At 44.4% G+C, this 19,790-nt stretch overlaps 1 protein-coding gene across 12 annotated transcripts in view; it reads left to right on the top strand.

Annotated features, from left to right (window-relative positions):
• Positions 1-19,790, top strand: part of LOC124388457 (calcium-activated potassium channel subunit alpha-1-like) — an 89,684-nt gene that overhangs the window by 60,692 nt on the left and 9,202 nt on the right. For 6 of the 12 annotated variants that reach the window (XM_046853075.1, XM_046853079.1, XM_046853076.1 and 3 more), the window contains 12 exons: positions 2,595-2,768; positions 4,377-4,409; positions 11,372-11,474; positions 11,973-12,096; positions 13,135-13,359; positions 13,462-13,654; positions 14,386-14,499; positions 14,678-14,761; positions 14,939-15,069; positions 16,247-16,441; positions 17,543-17,661; positions 18,171-18,380. In XM_046853075.1, coding sequence (XP_046709031.1) covers positions 2,595-2,768; positions 4,377-4,409; positions 11,372-11,474; positions 11,973-12,096; positions 13,135-13,359; positions 13,462-13,654; positions 14,386-14,499; positions 14,678-14,761; positions 14,939-15,069; positions 16,247-16,441; positions 17,543-17,661; positions 18,171-18,380 — 1,705 coding nt within the window. The remainder of the gene's footprint in view (positions 1-2,594; positions 2,769-4,376; positions 4,410-11,371; positions 11,475-11,972; positions 12,097-13,134; positions 13,360-13,461; positions 13,655-14,385; positions 14,500-14,677; positions 14,762-14,938; positions 15,070-16,246; positions 16,442-17,542; positions 17,662-18,170; positions 18,381-19,790) is intronic. The other 6 variants (XM_046853077.1, XM_046853087.1, XM_046853086.1 and 3 more) reach the window with 3 other exon arrangements.

Raw genomic sequence — 19,790 nt, 5'->3', positions numbered from 1 at the left:
TAGTTGCTAATCCCAGTACTAGGTTCCTCTGTAGTTCTGGAGTTCTCTAGGACTTGTTATTAGACCTTTAAATGAAAAGCCAGTAGATTAGACAAACTGTGTTTGGTTCTCATTTATTTTGACCTTAAGCCAATCAGAAGATTCTCCTGTCCATCATAGAAAGTGTCAGAATTAAAGAGAAATGAAGTAGATTCACATTTGCTTCATGCTTCACTGGTGTTCCTCTTCTGGTTTCTTTCCATGCTCTCTTTCTTACTGAGGTTGGGTTCTTGCCTGCTTTTCATACCATGGTTATGTTGATGACACTGAACTTATCCACTCATTTTTGTACGGATCTTGTCATGGAAGAAACCCAAACTAAATTCCAGCAATGCAGAGCTGAGCTGCATTCCTGGAGCTCCTCTGGGCAAATGACAGTTCCATTGGGTGGTTCCTGATTATCCTATTCTTCTAAATTTAAAAAGCTGACCTGGTCATGCAGGTTCCAACACCAGGAGGATCTGGACATTTCCCTTTACAGAGGCTACTAAGATACTTGTTTAGTTGCTGTTTTCCCTCCACTGGCTTCATGTAACTACCTGCACCAAATCTAAATCTAAAAAAAAGGTAAAAACAGAGCAGCACTGGCTGATACACACAGCCGGTGTGTCGTTTGCTTTGGAGAGGAGCATGCTCAGTCAGCTCTCGAGGTAGTCGGCTGCTCGCATTGTAGCCGATATGCGCACTCTCCGCTCACTCTGCAAGGAGAGTGCTCTCCCTCGTGATCCTGGCCCTGCTCTTACCTCACCTGCAACTTCTAGCACTCATTCCCTGAGGGAAGCATGCCCTTCGGCAGTTGCAAGAGCAGCGTTGCGCTCCACATTTCTTCCTCCGAGCTAGCAAGCCCACGGACTCCTTTCAAGCCTGTGCTGTACGAGGAGCTCCTGGAGGTAGTGATGGGGCCGTGTCCAAGCTTGAGCTAGTTGGCTGAAAAGCGGAAGCAGCGCACACCCAGCAAGTTGGACGAGCACCTCCTGCACCCTGCGTCACAGCCTCCACGCTGGGGTCTGCCGTTTTTTCCGGGATTTGCACACTGAGGTGTCCAGGTCCTGGGATAGCCCGTATGCGGCCCGCCTCTTCACCTGACAAGTCTCGCTGTATGCAAACGTGGTGGGAATGAAAGAGTGCGGCTATGGGACGATGCCACGGGTGAAAGAGACTCTAGCTGGCTATCTCTCCCCAGGTGTACCGTTGTCCCTTAAGGCCCCAGTATTGCCCACTAAACCGTTGCAAGCCACTTCGGCTTTAGTGGGCAAGGCTTACGCGGCAGTGGGTCAGGCTGCGGGTTGCCTCCACACGATAAGTGTGTTGCAGGCATACCAGGCTGACCTGCTGCGGGAAATGGACGAGGGATTCAGCTCTGGGGCTGACGATATTAAGAAGCTCTGTCGTGCTGCTGACCTAGCCCCTAGGGCCACCAAGGAAATAGGCCTTGTGGCGGTCCATGTCAGCCTTAGTAGCCACAGAAAGGCATCTGTGGCTCACCCTGTTGGATATTCCTGCAGGGACAGGGCTATTCTGCTGAATGCCCGGATGGCCCCTTCTGGCTTGTTCGGCAATGCCATAAGTGCAGTTGTTAACAAGTTCCAGGAGGCCAAAAAGAAGTCAGCGGTGTTTTAGCGGTATCTCGCCCATCGCTCCCAAAGGGCTGCTCAGCAGGCACAGTCCAAGCCCCCTCAAGCCCAAGGAGCCGGTGGACCTAAGGGTTGTCTTCTCCTGCAAGCAGGCCGCGTCATGCAGGCCCTGACAACCATAGGGCCTCGACCTTAGGATGGCAGTGTACATCTTATTACATGGTGCCGTCCCTCCTCAGCGCCGCCAGGAGGTCAGGCTGTTAACCCTGCCACAGGATGTGCTTCACCTCCAGCAGGTGTCTTCCTTCAGCTCCGCCTGGGCTCACTGCGGATAAAGAAGTGCACTAATGGTGTAACTGGTGCTGTTCTGACCCACCTGCATTCCCACGTCTGCGATTTCATCACGGACAGTAAGTTAAAACACAGAGCAAATCTGAAATTCTGCCACTGATCAGGCAAATCTGCCACAGAGATGATTGACGTGACGTATGTTTAACATATGGTGAAGCTGAGCCATTCGAGATGTTTTGAGCGGCATGTGCGCTTCAAAAGCGGAAGAACATCACCGGAAGGAAACAAGAGATCAGGAAGATCTTCGATGAGCTCAACTCCAGAAAATGTTGAAACCATTCAGCAACTCGTGCACACACTACTCACCAGATTTGAAGACTTTCAGAACACGTTCCAGCTGAACTCTGAGAGCACTGTATTGCTGTGCAAGGGGACTATTTTGAAGGTGATTGTATGGACATGTAAATAAATAAAGTACTTTCTTGTAAAAAAGAGTGAGTCTCAAACTATTTGATACCACCTCATAATGTCGGGTCCCCTTACTGTGTTATCAGTGTGCATTTCTCAGGTTCTTCAAGATTCAAAGCAGGATATTTAGTTTGTTAGAGCTCAATAAATGATCCTTCTGTAGTTCTAAGTTCCTCATATACCTTTTCTTCTTATTCCCCTTATTCATGTCCATGACTTCAGCCAAGACGGTGGGCAGTGGGCGAATACGCCTGGCGTGTTGTTTAGGTTGCGGTGAGGCTGATCGTGGCTGCTCGTGCACGTCTCGCAGCACTCGTAGTAACATGAAGACTCCGTCCTGTACCTTGCCTCTTTCTCCCACCTCTGTTAGCGATAAATCAGCCACTTTACGCTCCTGTAAGTCCTTCCATAGCCGTCTCACCTACACATGGCTGCATCACAATGCTGAGGCTGTGCTGTTTTTACTCGCTGTACTGTTCTTATTCTGTGCTGTTCTTACTCGCTGTGCTGTGCTTACACTCGTCTGCATACATGGTTAGTGGAGGCTGTGAGCTTTTGGCTGTTTAATTGCATGTTTTTGTGTTTTTATATTAAATATCTAACTAACCGTCTCCACTTTATTCATTCTGATGTTCTGCTGGATTTGAACATGTTTTTATTTTTACATTACTATAGACAGCAATTCAGTTCCTTAACCCAACAGCATAAAGATCTGTTTACTAACCAGTCTTAATGCTTGTGCTCTTATTCTCACACACTTGGGCCTTATTTATCAAACAACAAGATATGAACAAATCTGTGCATTATTATTCTTCGTGGGAACGTTTACACAACGAAGGCCATTTTATGGAACCTTTAGTTCTCAGGGAGTGGGAGCTCAGTGATTAAAGTGCTGGGTTACTGATCAGAAGGTCGGGGGTTCAAGGATCGCCAAGCTGAGACTCTTGAGCCCTTAAGCAAGGCCCTTTACCCTTTGTGCTCCAGGGACGCCGACCCTGTGCTCTGACCCCAGCTTCCAAACAAGCTGGGATATGTAAAGAACAAATTTCACTGTGCTGTAACGTATATGTGACAAATAAAGGCTATTCTTTTTGTTTGGGAATTGTTTTCCATATAAAGGCTATAAATACGAGCCCATTAAGTCTTATTGAATTCACGGTTACGTTTACTTTCTAAACTTACTCACATTTTCATGAATATTTTGTAAAATTTAATGTCTTTCGAGGCAAACGATTCAAGATCCCCAAAATTTTATTTAATTGGAATGAAATAATGGCACTCTACAAAATCAATTCTCTGCAATAGCTGAGCTGCATTATTAGGAGATTGCATACACCAGATTTAGGAGGCGCAAGACTTTAGAATGTTTCTGCCTGTTAGTTTCCGTGGTGTTGTAGTTCTTTCTTTCACGAGTCCAGATTATAATTCCCTGTATTACGATTACAAAAGAGACCAACATGCAACAGCCGATCAGGTTCATGTTATTAGAGCGAATCTCTCTTTGTACCACGGATGTAAATGAATAAAATTTTTCAGCGATGGAAAAGCGCGAGTTTAGCGACACTTGGCTTGAAAATAACATTAATTTAGGGCTCTGTTAAGGTCAGTCATGTGTTTTTGATATTGTGATATTGGTCTTACATTTCAATTTGTATGGCTTTAAAAAGTCTTAAATTTGACGTGGAACTCTGCAGAAACTCTGTAAATGAAACTCAGCTTCGCCCACAACACATTTGATTTATTTTGTATGTAAAAGTATATGCAGGTACGTTTAAAAGAGCAGGAATATCAGCAGAACATTGTAAATCTGGTAGCAGTTCAGCCATGTGAACATTTACACCCAGATGATAAATGAGGCCTGAGGTTCACACAACATTCAGTTGCTGGCTGTAGCTGTAGTTCTGTAGATCTGTAGATCTGAACCTGCTTTAACAACTCACTCACCATTTCAATCCACACTGTCCTTATTCTCATAACATTATCTCTGCCTTCCATTCCTCTCAGCCAAAAGTAACTATAACGGATATATCAAATCAAGTGAGTATAACTTTTCTTCTTTATTTATTAACTGACTTTGTGTGTGTGTGTGTGTGTGTGTGTGTGTGTGTGTGTGTGTGTGTGTGTGAGAGAATGACCTCTCACATTAACAAGTCAAAAAGCTTTTATTGTCATTTTAATAATATATATCTCTCGCAGTGACGTGAAACAACGTTCCTCCTGAACCCTGGTGCTCCATACAACAACACAGAGCTACACACAACAACACAAAGCTACACACACAACACAGAGCTACACACACAACACAAAGCTACACACAAAACACAGAGCTACACACAACAACACAAAGCTACACACAACACAGAGCTACACACAACACAGAGCTACACAACACAGAGCTACACACAACACAAAGCTACACACAGAACACAGAGCTACACACAACAACACAAAGCTACACACAACACAGAGCTACATACAGAACACAGAGCTACACACACAACACAGAGCTAAACACAACACAGAGCTACACACACAACACAGAGCTACATACAGAACACAGAGCTACATCACACACAACACAGAGCTACATACAGAACACAGAGCTACATACAGAACACAAAGCTACACACACAACACAGAGCTACACACACAACACAGAGCTACACACAGAACACAGAGCTACATACAGAACACAGAGCTACATACACGCCACAGAGCTACATACAGAACAGAGCTACATCACACAACACAGAGTTACACACAACACAGAGCTACACACAGAACACAGAGCTACATCACACAACAGAGCTACATACAGAACACAGAGCTACACACAACACAGAGCTACACAAACAACACAGAGCTACACACAACACAGAGCTACATACACAACACAGAGTTACACACAACACAGAGCTACATACAGAACACAGAGCTACATCACACACAACACAGAGCTACACACACAACACAGAGCTACATCACACAACAGAGCTACATACACAACACAGAGCTACATACAGAACACAGAGCTACACACAACACAGAGCTACACACACAACACAGAGCTACACACACAACACAGAGCTACATACAGAACACAGAGCTACACACACACAACACAGGGCTACATACAAAACACAGAGCTACATACAGAACACAAAGCTACACACACAACACAGAGCTACATACAAAACACAGAGCTACATACAGAACACAAAGCTACACACACAACACAGAGCTACACACACAACACAGAGCTACACACACAACACAAAGCTACACACAGAACACACAGTTACATACAGAACAGAGAGCTAAACACAACACAGAGCTACACACAACACAGAGCTACACACACAACACAGAGCTACATACAGAACACAGAGCTACATGCAGAACACAAAGCTACACACACACACAGAGCTACACACACAACACAGAGCTACACACACAACACAGAGCTACATACAGAACACAGAGCTACATCACACAACACAGAGCTACACACACACAGAGCTACACACACAACACAGAGCTACATCACACAACAGAGCTACATACACAACACAGAGCTACATACAACACAGAGCTACACAAACACAGAGCTACATACACACAACACAGAGCTACATACACAACACAGAGCTACATACACAACACAGAGTTACATACACAACACAGAGCTACACACATAACACAGAGCTACGCACTAAACACAGAGTTACATACACAACACAGAGCTACATCCACAACACAGAGCTACATACACAACACAGAGCTACACACACAACACAGAGCTACACACACAGAACACAGAGCTACACACAGAACACAGAGCTACACACACAACACAGAGCTACACACACACACAGAGCTACATACAGAACACAGAGCTACACACAACACAGAGCTACACACAACACAGAGCTACATACAGAACACAGAGCTACGCACAACACAGAGCTACACACAGAACACAGAGCTACACACAAACACAGAGCTCTATACACAACACAGAACTATGTACACATCACAGAGCTACACACAAACACAGAGCTACATACAACACAGAGCTACACAAAACACAGAGCTCCATTAAAAACACAGAGCTACACACAGAACACAAAGCTACATACACAACACAGAGCTACATACACAACACAGAGCTACATACAGAACACAGAGCTACATACACAACACAGAGCTACACACAACACAGAGCTCCGTACACAACACAGAGCTACACACAAAACACAGAGCTACACACAAACACAGAGCTCCATCCACAACACAGAGCTCCATACACAACACAGAGTTACATACACAACACAGAGCTAAATACACAACACAGAGTTACATACACAACACAGAGCTACATACACAACACAGAGCTACATACACAAAACAGAGCTACACAAAACACAGAGCTCTATACACAACACAGAGCTACATACACAACACAGAGCTACACACAAACACAGAGCTCCATACACAACACAGAGCTACACACAGAACACAGAGCTACATACAACACAGAGCTACACACAGAACACAGAGCTTCATACAGAACACAGAGCTTCATACACAACACAGAGCTCATACACAACACAGAGCTACACACACACACACACAGAGCTACACACAGGACATAGAGCTACTTACAAAACACAGAGCTACATACACAAAACAGAGTTACATACAGAACACAGAGCTGCATACAGAACACAGAGCTACACACAGAACATAGAGCTACACACAGAACATAGAGCTACACACAGAGTTACATACAGAACACAGAGTTACATACACAACACAGAGCTACATACACACAACACAGAGCTACACACACAACACAGAGCTACACACAGAAAATAGAGCTACATACACAACACAGAGTTACATACAGAACACAGAGTTACATACACAACAGAGAGCTACACACAGAACACAGAGCTACATACACAACACAGAGCTACATACAGAACACAGAGTTACATACACAACACAGAGCTACACACAGAACACAGAGCTCCATACCTAACACAGAGCTACACACAAAACACAGAGCTACACACAAAAGACAGAGCTACACACAGAACACAAAGCTACACACAAAAGACAGAGCTACACACAAAAATAGAGCGCATACAGAACACAGAGCTACATACAGAACACCGAGTTACACACAGAACACAGAGCTCCATACACAACACAGAGCTACACACAAAAGACAGAGCTACACACAGAACATAGAGCTACATACAGAACTCAGAGTTACATACAGAACACAGAGCTCCATACACAACACAGAGCTACACACAACACAGAGCTACACACAGAACATAGAGCTACATACAGAACACAGAGCTACATACAGAACACAAGCTACACACAGAACACAGAGCTACATACACAACACACAGAGCTACACACAACACAGAGCTACACACAGAACACAGAGCTACACACAAAACAGAGTTACATACACAACACAAAGCTACATACACAACACAGAGCTACACACAGAACACAGAGTTACACACAGAACACAGAGCTACACACACAACACCGAGTTACATACAGAACACAGAGCTACACACAGAACATAGAGCTACATTAACAACACAGACCTACATACACAACACAGAGCTACGCACAGAACACAGAGCTACATACACAACACAGAGCTACATACAGAACACAGAGCTACATACTCAAAACAGAGTTACATACACAACACAGAGCTCCATACAGAACACAGAGCTACACACAGAACATAGAGCTACACACAGAGTTACATACAGAACACAGAGTTACATACAGAACACAGAGTTACATACACAACATATAGCTACATACACAACACAGAGTTACATACAGAACACAGAGTTACATACACAACAGAGAGCTACACACAGAACACAGAGCTACATACACACACAGAGCTACATACAGAACACAGAGCTACATACAGAACACAGAGTTACATACACAACACAGAGCTACACACAGAACATAGAGCGCATACAGAACACAGAGCTACATACACAACACAGAGCTACACACACAGAGCTACATACACAACACAGAGCTACATACAGAACACAGAGCTACACACACAACACAGAGCTACGCACAGAACACAGAGTTACACAGAACACAGAGCTACACACAGAACACAGAGTTACACACAACACAGAGCTACATACACAACACAGAGCTACATACAGAACACAGAGCTACATACAGAACACAGAGTTACATACACAACACAGAGCTACACACAGAACATAGAGCGCATACAGAACACAGAGCTACATACACAACACAGAGCTACACACACAGAGCTACATACACAACACAGAGCTACATACAGAACACAGAGCTACACACACAACACAGAGCTACGCACAGAACACAGAGTTACACAGAACACAGAGCTACACACAGAACACAGAGTTACACACAACACAGAGCTACATACACAACACAGAGTTACACACAGAACACAGAGTTACACACAGAACACAGAGTTACATACACAACACAGAGCTACACACAGAGCACAGAGCTACATACACAACACAGAGTTACACACAGAACACAGAGTTACATACACAACACAGAGCTACACACAGAACACAGAGCTACATACAGAACACAGAGCTACATACAGAACACAGAGCTACACACAGAACACAGAGCTACACACAGAACACAGAGCTACATACACAACACAGAGCTACACACAGAGTTACACACAGAACACAGAGCTACACACACAACACAGAGCTACACACAGAACACAGAGCTACACACACAGAGCTACACACACAGAGCTACACAGAACACAGAGCTACACACAGAACACAGAGCTACACACAGAGTTACACACACAACACAGAGCTACACACAGAACACAGAGCTACATACAGAACACAGGGTTATGGCCAAAAGTACATGTCCTCGCCACATAAAGTGCATCATGTGTGTGTGTGTGTGTGTGTGTGGTGTGTGTGAGGGTGTGTGTGTGTGTGTGTGTAAGGTGTGTGTGTGTGTGTGTGTGTGTGAGGGGTGTGTGTGGTCGTCCACAATGCTGTTTGCGTTGCGGATGCAGTGTGTGGTGTACATAGAGGGGAGAGAGACTCTGATGATCTTCTCAGCTGTCCTCACTATCCTCTGTAAGGTCTTGCGATCTGGTGCAGTTCCCAAACTAGGCAGTGATGCAGCTGCTCAGGATGCTTTTAATGGTCCCTCTGTAGAACATGGTCAGGATGGGGGAGCGAGATGAGCTTTCTTCCCAACCATGTCTTTGGTTTTATCAGTTTTTAGCCAACAAAAAGAAGGAAAGCACCAGGACCAGACAGAGTTTTACCAGCCTGTCTAAGAACCTGTGCAGACCAGCTGGTGTCCATCTTTACACAGATCTTTAACAGATTACTGGAACTGTGTGAAGTTTCCGCCTGATTTAAACATTCCACCATCATCCCATCCAAAAAACCCCCACAAATGACTGAACTTAATGACTCCAGACTGATTGCTCTAATGTTTGTGGTCATGAATTCATTTGAGAGACTGGTGTTGGTTTATCTGAAGGACATCTCTGGACCCTTGCTGGACCCCCTGCAGTTTGCTTACCAAGCAAGCAGGTCTGTGGTCGATGTGGTAAACATCAGACTGCACTTCATTCTGCAACATCTGGACAAACCGGACAAACTGACTTATGTAAGGATCCTGTTTGTGGACTTCAGTTTGGCCTTCAACAGCATCATCCCAACACAGTCCTCAGAACAAACTAACCCAGATCTTTGTTCTGAGCGCCACCTGTCACACCTGGCTGTGGATGCTACAGAGCACCGAACACCAGCTGTCTGGCTGACGCTACAGAGCACCGAACACCAGCCGTCTGGCCAACGCTACAGAGCACCGAACACCAGTTGTCTGGTCGACGCTACAGAGCACCGAACACCAGTTGTCTGGCCGACGCTACAGAGCACCGAACACCAGCCCTCTGGCCGACGCTACAGAGCACCGAACACCAGCCGTCTGGCCGACGCTACAGAGCACCGAACACCAGTTGTCTGGTCGACGCTACAGAGCACCGAACACCAGCCGTCTGGCCGACGCTACAGAGCACCGAACACCAGCCGTCTGGCCGACGCTACAGAGCACCGAACACCAGCCGCCTGGCCGACGCTACAGAGCACCGAACACCAGTTGTCTGGCCGACGCCAGAGCACCGAACACCAGCCGTCTGGCCGACGCTACAGAGCACCGAACACCAGCCGTCTGGCCGACGCTACAGAGCACCGAACACCAGCCGTCTGGCCGACGCTACAGAGCCCCGAACACCAGTCGTCTGGTCGACGCTACAGAGCACCGAACACCAGCCGTCTGGCCGACGCTACAGAGCACCGAACACCAGCCGTCTGGCCGACGCTACAGAGTCCCGAACACCAGTCGTCTAGCCGACGCTACAGAGCACCGAACACCAGCCGTCTGGCCGACGCTACAGAGCACCGAACACCAGTCGTCTGGCCGTCGCTACAGAGCACCGAACACCAGTCGTCTGGCCGACGCTACAGAGCACCGAACACCAGGACAGCAGGGACAAGAGACGTGTCTTCCAATAGACAATCGACCTCATGAACACTTACATGTTCTCCCCATTGTTCAATATAAATACAAATATGTGTAATTCCACTTTTACTCATCTAAAGCTGTCCTTTTCTCTGCAACAATACTCTTTATTTATTTTCTTTATAAAGATGTCCAATAAATTTATATTTATTTATTTATTATTATTTTTTTTTTTCAATTATACTTAAAAAATGTGCAACTGGTAGCTTCTGTTACCAGAACAAATTCCTTGTGAGTGCAAACATACTTGGTAATAAACTGATTCTCTGATTCTCTGTTTCTCTGTAGCTGTGCTGTGTACGAGTGTTTCCCATTGTTTTGATGGTGTTTAACTGTAATATTCACTGTGTGTGCAGCGATGGACGCCCCGGTGGTGCAGCAGTCCACTCTGTCACCGAAAAAAAAACAACGCAATGGAGGAATGAAAACATCACCCACCTGCTCTCCAAAAACTATACGGTAAGAAGAACATGCACATGAAGGATGTAATGTTCTAATAATAAATACTTTTTCTTTTTCCTGGAATGAGGCAATGAGCAGCCCACATCTTGACTACAGTCCAATGTATTGTTAGTATCATCATCATCATCATCATCATGGTGTAACATTAATGTGTTCAGTCAGAATTACTTTCTAAATAGCTGAAATTGGTCAAAATTGGGGAGGTCTTTTTGAAAATGTGAAATTGGTCAGAATTCCATCGGCAGCAGCTGAGACTGGTAAAATTTATTTTGGGAGCTGGTGGTTTTTGACAGAATTAGTTTGGGAGCAGGTTTGAGTGGTCAGAACTTTGACATGCAGGTACAGTATGGGAGTTGGTCAGAATTCCTTGTGCAATAGAGGAGATTAGTTCGGATCCCGAAGCAAGCAGGTGGGATTGTTCAGAACTCCAGTCCTACTGTACTAAGTGTGTTGGTTTGTTTGGCATGTTGATCTCAAACTCTTGTCCATGTCCAGACATGACCCCGTGATGATCCCCAGCCATGATCAGATGGAGATGATGGATGATAATGTAAAGAGATACGACTCTACTGGAATGTTCCACTGGTGTCCGTATAGAGACATTGAGAAGGTCATACTGGTGAGTAAGAGTGTGATGACTCAGTAATGCAGGAAAGAACATGCAGTTTTTATTGAAAATACAGAGATTTAAATCAGTAATTAGAGATTAATAAGTAACCATGACAACAGATTCATTACCACAGATGGGTAGTGAGGCACAGATTGGGTCTGTCTTTAATTCTATTTTCAATAGTAAATTTTTTCCTGCCAGGTAATATACACTTATTTTTATATATATGCACATTGTTTGTCAAAAAGTATTTGCCCCCTGACTGTTCCATCAACTTGAACTTGTTAACCATCTGCTTCCAGATTTACACTGCAAAAAAATATGCGTCTAAATGTAAGAAATAAAAGCATGATGTAGGAAGTTACAGACTAGAAACAAGTGAGATGATTACACTTAGTAACATTTCTTAAAATAAGAAAACAAACCTGATCTTTAGAAAAAGAACTTTATATAAAGAACAAAGTTCCACAGAATAAGAAGTGTACTGGATAATGTTTCTAAAGAGTGTGGTGACGTCATACTGCAGACTTTTATCATTTGTTATCAGGTTGTAAATAAATGTGTTGATGTCGACATAAAACAAGTGTTTGAATAAATAATACTAATGAACCGTAAACCAGTTATTCCAACTACAGTAAATTCTTACAAGATACAAGGCTTTAAATGACGTCTCTGATGTAATTAATCTCAATTTACAGGTAAAATAACCAACTTTAAGCTTTTCTAAGTAAAAAAAATAAAAACATGACTAATTTAAATCATAATCGTACACAATCTGCTTATATATCCTATTTTATTCTCAAAATACCATCAGTACGATTTTTATGGCTAGTAATATGATGAGGAGTTTTTGCCGTGGGTTTATCCTGGATTGTAATGTGCTCCTCTCTTTGGAGAAGGTTTTCCACTATAGTTGTGAGGATCAGTGATCATTCAGCTACAAGAGCACAGTGAGAGAAGACACTGTATTAGAGGAGGAGCTCAGGGGGTTCACATGGTTTTTTATTATTCTCCTTACTTTTTTGGCATGCTGTTTGTACATTACAGACCCGTAGTGAGGCAGCCATGACGGTTCTGAGCGGCCATGTGGTGGTGTGTATTTTTGGCGATGTGAAGTCGGCTGTGGTGGGTCTGAGGAACCTGGTGATGCCTCTGAGAGCAAGTAACTTCCACTACCATGAGCTGAAACACATTGTGTTTGTGGGATCACTGGAGTATCTAAAGAGGGAATGGGAGACGTTACACAACTTCCCTAAAATCTCCATTTTACCCGTGAGTCCACGTGCGCCCTGATTCAGCTCACGGAGATTACATCCATCCATCCCAATGTACAATATCACCATGACGTGTGTGTGTGTGTGTGTGTGTGTATAGGGCACTCCTCTGAGCAGGGCGGATCTGAGAGCCGTCAACATTAACCTGTGTGACATGTGTGTGATCTTATCAGCTACTCAGAACAACACAGATGATGCGTCTCTGCAGGATAAAGAGTGTATCCTCGCCTCGCTCAACATCAAATCCATGCAGTTTGATGACAGTATAGGCCTCCTACAGGCCAACTCACAAGGTATATACACACACACACACACACACACATACACACACACCTTGGGGTAAGAACACATGGGGTAAATCTGGGTTTGTTTAATAGCTAAAGGCTGCATTAATCTCTGACTCTTGACTTGACTTGATGTATGTGGATCTTCTTAAAGGGCCAAATGCTGGGATTAAACACAATTCCTTTTATATCGAACAGACAAAATATTTCTTTCATTCTTTTGGCTTCTCCAAAATATAATACTTTCATATTATAAGTATATGGCACTTATACTACTTTCAAGAGCAGACCACTTTGGCCAAAATCTGAATTCCTGGGGAGCAACTGGATTTGGTAGGAGTTCCATTAGATGCGGCTGAGATCGGTCAGAACTCTTTTGGGAAAAGGTGGAATTGGTCAGATGTGAGCAGCTGGAATTGTTCCAAATGTTATTGAAATTGTGGATTGATGTTATGGAAAATAAGATTGGAAAAAAAAGAAAAGAAATGTGTGAATATAAATGGGGCAAATTCTGTGTGACAGCCAGTGAAAGTGTTAAGAATTTCTTTCGGAGCATTTTGGCAGAATTTCATTGGAAACTTGGGATTAGTTGGAATTCCTTTTGGTAAAAGTGGGACTGGGATTAGAAACCACCCCATCTCTCTTCCTGTAACTCCTTTTCTGTGTTTCTGTGTGTGTGTGTGTGTGTGTGTGTGTGTGTGTGTGTGTGTGTGTGTGTGTGTGTGTGTGTGTGTGTGTAGGCTTCACTCCCCCTGGGATGGACCGTTCGTCTCCTGAAAACAGTCCTATTCATGGTTTAGAACGACAAACTTCCATTAGCACTGGAGCTAACATCCCCATCATCACTGAGCTCGGTATACACACACACACACACACACACACACACACACACACACACACACACACACAAGCTCCAAAACATGAATACTTTGTACACACATACACATTTTCACATACATAGAGAGGTGTGTGTGTGTGTGTGCGCGTGTGTGCGTGTCCAAAATAAAACCAGCGTTTGTTTTCTGTCATTAGCGAAGTCAGACAGGCTGCTGAACGCAGTGTGTGTAAGACAGGACAAGAGCTGCGGAACCAATATTCCAATGATAACTGAACTGGGTAGGACACAAACACACACACACACACACACACACACACACACACACTGTTCAGACACAATTATTCAAGCTGTCACACTTTTATATACGCATGCATGATGAATACACAGTAACACTGAATTTGTGTGTGTGTGCGTGTGGGTGTGTGTGTGTGTGTGTGTGTGTGTGTGTGTGTTAGTAAATGACTCCAATGTTCAGTTCCTGGATCAGGATGATGACGATGACCCAGACACTGAGCTCTACCTCACACAGCCCTTCGCCTGTGGGACCGCCTTCGCTGTCAGTGTACTTGACTCACTGATGAGTGCTGTGAGTGTATACACACACACACACACACACACACACACACACACACACACACACACACACACAAAAAATCTCATAAACCCATACTTTATTTACAGCAGAACATATAAAACATATCAAATGTTGAAACTGAGGAAATGTAACATTTGAAGTAAAAGACAAGGTTATTTTGAATTTGATGGATGCAAAATGTTAGAAAAACAGTTGGGACGGCAACAAAAGTCTGTAAAAGTCAGTTTTATTAAAATTAAACAGTTGGAGAAAACGTTTTTTAACTAATGTGGTTAATTGACAGCAAATGTACTGAGAAAACGTGGAAAACTGTTTTGTGGTCGGACAAATCGAAATCGAATCGAGTTTCTTTGTGGAAACCATGGACACCACGTCCTCCGGACTAAAGAGGAGAGGGACCATCTGGCTTGGTATCAGTGCTCAGTTCAAAAAGCTGCATATCTGATGGTATAGTGGTGCAATACTACCTGTGGAATTAACACCTTGTACATTTGGACATCTGGAAAGACTCAATCAAATTTGAAGCCTTAATACAGGATTTAAAGCAACAAATGCTTCTGTTCAGAAAACGTCTTTTTCAGGGAAGGTCTTGTATAATTGAGTAAAACAATGTTAACTGCATACTGCATCTCTTCCTATAGCATGAGTCTGGGTGCTGAACTGACCTGCTGCAGGCTGGACCTCTCACCATTTAGTGAATCCTGAAATAAAAAATACAACAAAGGAAACCCAGAACTGTTGCAGCTAGAATCCAGTATCAGACACATATAGGAGAACATTCTTCTCTCAAAACTTCACTAACTGTTCTCCTCAGTTCCCAGATGTATACGTGCAGAAGACGTGATGCTACACAGTGGGAAACACGCCCCTGCAACTTCTTTGAGACGTGTTGCAGCCATCAAATACAAAATGACCTTATATTTTCTTAAAATAGTTCTTAGTTTAAACTTTTATATTGTGCATAAAATATGGGTTCATGTGATTTACAAATAATTACATTCTGTTTTAATTTACATTTTACTCAGTGTCCCAACTTTTTTGGAATTGGGATATTTATACACACACACACACACACACACACACACACACACAGAGTAGCTATGAAGTCTGTCCATCATGTACTTGTTGTGTATCAGAGCTGTGTGTTTTCTGATTCTGGTTTCTTCAGACTTACTTTAATGACAACATCCTGACGTTGATAAGGACGTTGGTGACAGGCGGAGCAACACCCGAGCTGGAGGGGCTGCTAGCGGAGGAAAACGCCCTGCGGGGGGGCTACAGCGACACACACACTCTCGCCAACAGAGACCGCTGTCGGGTAGCACAGCTCGCTCTGTACGACGGTCCGTTCGCCCAGCTGGGGGTGAGACCACACACACACACACACACACACACACACACACACACACTTTTAATAAATAAAACTGAAATATCACGTCTATAAGTATTCAGATGCTTTACTCAGTTCTTAGTTGAAGCTTCTTTAGCAGAAGTTCCAGTTTCAGGTGTCTTTGGGTTCGACACCACGAGCTTTACACACCTGGATTGGGGGATTTTCTGCCCTTTTTCAGGGCAAGTCCTCTCTGGCTGGGGCAGGTTGGATGGGGAGCGTCGTTGGAAGCCACTTTCAGGTCTCTAGAGATGTTCATTAGGTTTCAGGTCAGGGCTCTGACTGGCTCTAGAACATTCACAGAGTCGTCTCTAATCCACTCCTGTGTTGTCATGGATGTCTGGTTACAGTGTTTGTCATGAATGAAGGTGAACCTTCAGCCCAGACTAAGGTCCTGAGTGTTATGGAACAGGTTTTTATTGAGGAGATCTTTGTACTTTGCTCACTGCTGTACACTTTCCCTCAACCCTGATCAGTCTCCCAGTCCCTGCTGCAGAAGAAACCCCACAGCACCACCATGTTTCACTTTTGGGGTGGTTTTGTACAGGTGATGAGCAGTGCCTGGTTTCCTTCATATTTAACATTTTGAGGCCAAACAGTTCAATCTTGGTTTCATCAGAGTCTTTCATTGGAGAATCTGGTTCCTCACAGTCTGAGAAACCCAAGTGAACTTCCATGGGTTTGCACTGAGGAGAAGCTTCCGTCCAGCCACTCTGCCATGAAACCCAGATCGGTGGAGATCTGCAGTGATGGTTTTCCTTTTGGAACTTTGTGCATCTCCTCACAGAAACTTCGGAGTCAAAGGGACCATCAGGTTTCATGGTCATCTCTCTCACTGAGCAATCTCCCCTGATAGCTCAGTCTGGCCACGTGACCAGCTCTTAGAAGAGTCCTGGTTCCACATCTTCTATTTGAGAATTATGGAGGCCACTGTGGACTTGGTGGTCTCCAGATCTGTGCAACAATCCTTTCTCTGAGTTATAGTGTATATCATTGTGTGTGTGTGTGTGTGTGTGTGTGTGTGTGTGTGTGTGTGTGTGTGTGTGTGTGTGTGTGTGTGTGTGTGTGTTGCAGGAAGGTGGATGTTACGGTGATTTATTCTGTAAAGCATTAAAGACCTACAACATGCTGTGTTTCGGGATTTACCGTTTAAGAGACGCTCACCTGAGTGATCCGAGTCAGTGTTCCAAACGGTGAGTTACACTCTCTCACACACACACACACACACACACACACACACACACACACACACACACACATTGACTGTATCTACAGTCAATGGCCAAAGGTTTGTGGACACTTGACTTAAACATTGCTCTGTGCTTCCTTTCGAACATCTCATCCAACATTTATTTCCTATTTGCTCTTATAATTCCCTCCACTCTTCTGGGAAGATGTTCCATCAGATTTTGTGGAGGTTCATTCAGCACTATAAGTGTGTTAGTAAAGTCAGGTACTGCTGTAGGTGAGAAGGTGAGGAGGCCTGGTCTGCAGTCAGCGTTCACATTCATACCAAAAGTGTTCAGTAGGATTAATAGGAGGAGATCTTTATATCTTCAACGGTTTGAAGAAGAACCACATCTGGGTGGAAAAGTCGGGTGTCCGAATACTTTTGGCATGTGTATTGTGCGTGTGGTGATAAAGGTTTACTCACTCTCTTTTTCTCTTTCTGTGTGTGTGTGTGTGTGTGTGTGTGTTTCAGCTACGTGATCACCAATCCACCGTACGAGTTTGAGTTGGTCTCCACAGACCTGATCTTCTGCCTGATGCAGTTCGATCACAACGCGGCTCAGTGTCGCTCCACGCTCTCACACTCCTCACACTCCTCACACTCGTCCAGTAAAAAAAGCTCTTCTGTTCACTCCATCAGCACCAAACACACCAAGAGCCGTGAGCCACGAGACAAACCCAAGTACGTTCCCCTTTAACACCCTCTCCCTCTCTCCCTCCCGCCCTCTGTTCATCCCTCGTTCACTCTGTCCTGTTCTTTTCCTCCATCTGTTAGAGATGTAAATATGGAAACAGCAGAAATGTCGCCAGCGTGTCGCTCTCTGTGCTCGTCCGGGGTTTCAGGAGGTTTCAGGTGGAAGTGTGAATCCAAACACCGTCTGGAGTAAACAACAAAAAAACCCAGCACTGATGATCATCTCTCATCCTTCACTGAAAAATTACACACAAGTACATTTACTGTAGAGCTCAGTGACAGGGTGCACACGTGGTCAGAATCACAGCAGCAGCACAACTCGCCATGTACACAGGACCATGTCTTTTGGCCCACTGGCTTATGAAGGTCGGTGCTTCCTGTGACGGTGCATGCAGCCTTGTGCTGCAACCTGTTGGCGTGTTACAAAACTAGTCTCCAAACGTTTTAATACCAACTCATAATTTGAGTTTGGAAAAAACTTCACTCAGTGTTTATTGTGTAAAATCACAGATTCATATTTAAGATTCAGTTCAAGATTTGAGATTTTTTATTTGTCACAAACGCAGAACAGCTTGTACTGAAATGCAAACCTGATCGGCTGCTGGGAATTTTGTGTATATGAGAAACTTATTAGATCATGATAAAGTGGGATTTAAAAATAGTGCAAATATGTTTAGATGTGCAAAAGAGAAGAACAAAAGGTCCAACAAACCCGAAAAACATCATACAGCCGTGATCTCACAGATATAAAGCTTCTGTTCAGGCTGTAGCTCCGCCCCCTTCTCCTCCCACTGAACCTCCGAGATTCGGCTCATTTGTTCGTGAGTCCGTTCCTGGACTGGGTTTAGAACCGGTACCGCTTTACCCGAGTCTGGTGTCGTAAGAGGCGTGTTCTTACAGCAGCTCTGATCAATCACATGCTTCTTTACAGCCCCATGTTACTCACGTGTGCGGGACGTGACAGAGTAAACGAGATCTTCCTTAAAAAGTCAGTCACTGATTCAATTAGCAACCAAACGCCACTATTCCACGTCTTTTATACACAAGGTCGCCATGGAAACGAAACTGACCCACCTGGAAGACCATGTACTTCACACACGAGCCACGCTCAGCATCGAAGGCCATCTTAACTGGAGAAACCTTCTCACAGCTTGTGAAGGCCTGTATATTCATTATATTCACTCACCTGTACGGTTTGGGACGTGACCCCATGGCGCTTTTTGATGACATCATTGGAGGAGGAGTCGCTATAAGTGCAGTTATAGGGGAGTGGTAGCTCCAGTGGTTAAGGCGCTGGATTACTGATAGGAAGGTCGGGGGTTCAAGCCTCAGTATCGCCAAGCTGCCACTCTTGGGCCCTTGAGCAAGGCCCTTAACCCTCTGTGCTCCAGGGGCGCC

Source organism: Silurus meridionalis, chromosome 7 (genome assembly GCF_014805685.1).
Source record: "Silurus meridionalis isolate SWU-2019-XX chromosome 7, ASM1480568v1, whole genome shotgun sequence".
Lineage (NCBI taxonomy): Eukaryota > Metazoa > Chordata > Actinopteri > Siluriformes > Siluridae > Silurus > Silurus meridionalis.
This window is presented reverse-complemented; position numbering and strand designations above follow the sequence as displayed.